We start from the raw sequence: 1,479 nt of genomic DNA on the forward strand, positions 1-1,479 counted from the left end.
CGTAACTGACCCAATGGATTCAAAATGGTTTATAGTGCTAGCTGGCAAAAGAAGAATCCTAGGCATTGGAGATGTTGAGGATGAGGAAGAATATGATGCGTTTGATGATTCAGCACCTTTCACTGTTCCTAGACCTGCTGTACTAAATGACATAGACAACGAAGCAGGTTATATGCGATCTGACCACAACGAAGGAATTTTAGATTGAGGTAGTTTGATTAAAAGTTAGTAATGGTTTCATTGCAAATATAGTTTAGTTATCATGTATATAGGAGCATAAGTAGGCGAAAATGACCATAAACTAACATATTTGTAGTTTGAAATTGCCTAAGTGTACTCATTATCATGCATATACAAGGTTATAAGACCATAAGTAGGTGAAAATGGCCTAAATAGCTTCTACTTAACCCAATTCTTCTGTTTTGTGTATGAACTAACATTTATTCATTTTAACAACCTATATTCATTATATTTAACATGTTTGTAGTCTAAAATTGCCTAAGTGTACTCATTATCATGCATATACAAGGTTATAGGACCATAAGTAGGTGAAAATGGCTTAAATATCTCTACTTAACCCAATTCTTTTGTTTTGTGTATGAACTAAAATTTATTCATTCTAAAAACCTATATTCATTATGTTTAACATGTTTGTAGCTTGAAATTGCCTATGTGTACTCATTATCATTCATATACAAGGTTATAGGACCATAAGTAGGTGAAAATGGCTTAAATAGCTTCTACTTAACCCAACTCCTTTGTTTTGTGTATGAACTATCATGCATATACTTTACTATACACTAATATTGTTTTATGATTGCTTTGACATGTGCTTATATCTCATGGCGGACGATCATGACCCTCATTGTGTAGAGGACATTGACGATGATGAGTATGAGGACGAGTACGAGGATGAGGACGAGGACGATGATGAGCCTTATGATGTGAATAAGGAGGATGAATTGGGTGAGCCAGAGGATCAGGCTCAAGATGAGTTCGAGCGTAGGCTTGAAGAATTCAAAATTTCAGCTGAACGTGCACCGCCTATTGAAAATACAGCACGTGAGATTGTTGGTGAGAACCCGACTCCTGAAACTCATGGCCAAGGACAAGATCAAAACAACACAGGTGGTGGAGGGGGGGAAGGCACCGGCTCAAAGAAAAAGAAGGGGTCCGACGAGAAGCTTTAAGAAACTGGATGGTCCCATGGTCTTGGAGTATGACAACAACGGCCAACTCGGACCCATATGGCGTCGACAATATGCTAATCAAGTTGGCATGTGTACGCGGAAAATCCCCATTAGACTTGTAATGCGGCAAGTATCTCCGGGTTTGATTCTAACATTTTGGGATGATACAAGGGTAAGTGTGTTTTTGGCATATTTAGACAATTTAAGAAACCTTAACCTTATGGTTGTTACTAAATAGAAACTAATAATTGGTTTTAATTTGTGCTTTTAGAGGCTGTTTTCTATTCCT

General features: G+C 37.4%; 1 protein-coding gene across 1 annotated transcript; it reads left to right on the forward strand.

The window, feature by feature from the left end:
* Positions 1-842: 842 nt before the first annotated feature.
* LOC110725115 (probable DNA-directed RNA polymerase subunit delta) lies at positions 843-1,190 on the forward strand. Its single transcript, XM_021904583.1, has one exon. It carries the CDS (start codon positions 843-845, stop codon positions 1,188-1,190), a length of 348 nt encoding a protein of 115 aa, XP_021760275.1.
* The last annotated feature ends 289 nt before the right edge of the window (positions 1,191-1,479 follow it).

This window comes from Chenopodium quinoa, unplaced genomic scaffold, assembly GCF_001683475.1.
Source record: "Chenopodium quinoa cultivar QQ74 unplaced genomic scaffold, ASM168347v1, whole genome shotgun sequence".
NCBI classification, from domain to species: Eukaryota; Viridiplantae; Streptophyta; class Magnoliopsida; order Caryophyllales; family Amaranthaceae; genus Chenopodium; species Chenopodium quinoa.

What these genes read in the sequence shown, in the direction of transcription:
- LOC110725115 (XM_021904583.1), top strand. Translation starts at nt 843, where the DNA reads ATGGCGGACGATCATGACCCTCATTGTGTAGAGGACATTGACGATGAT.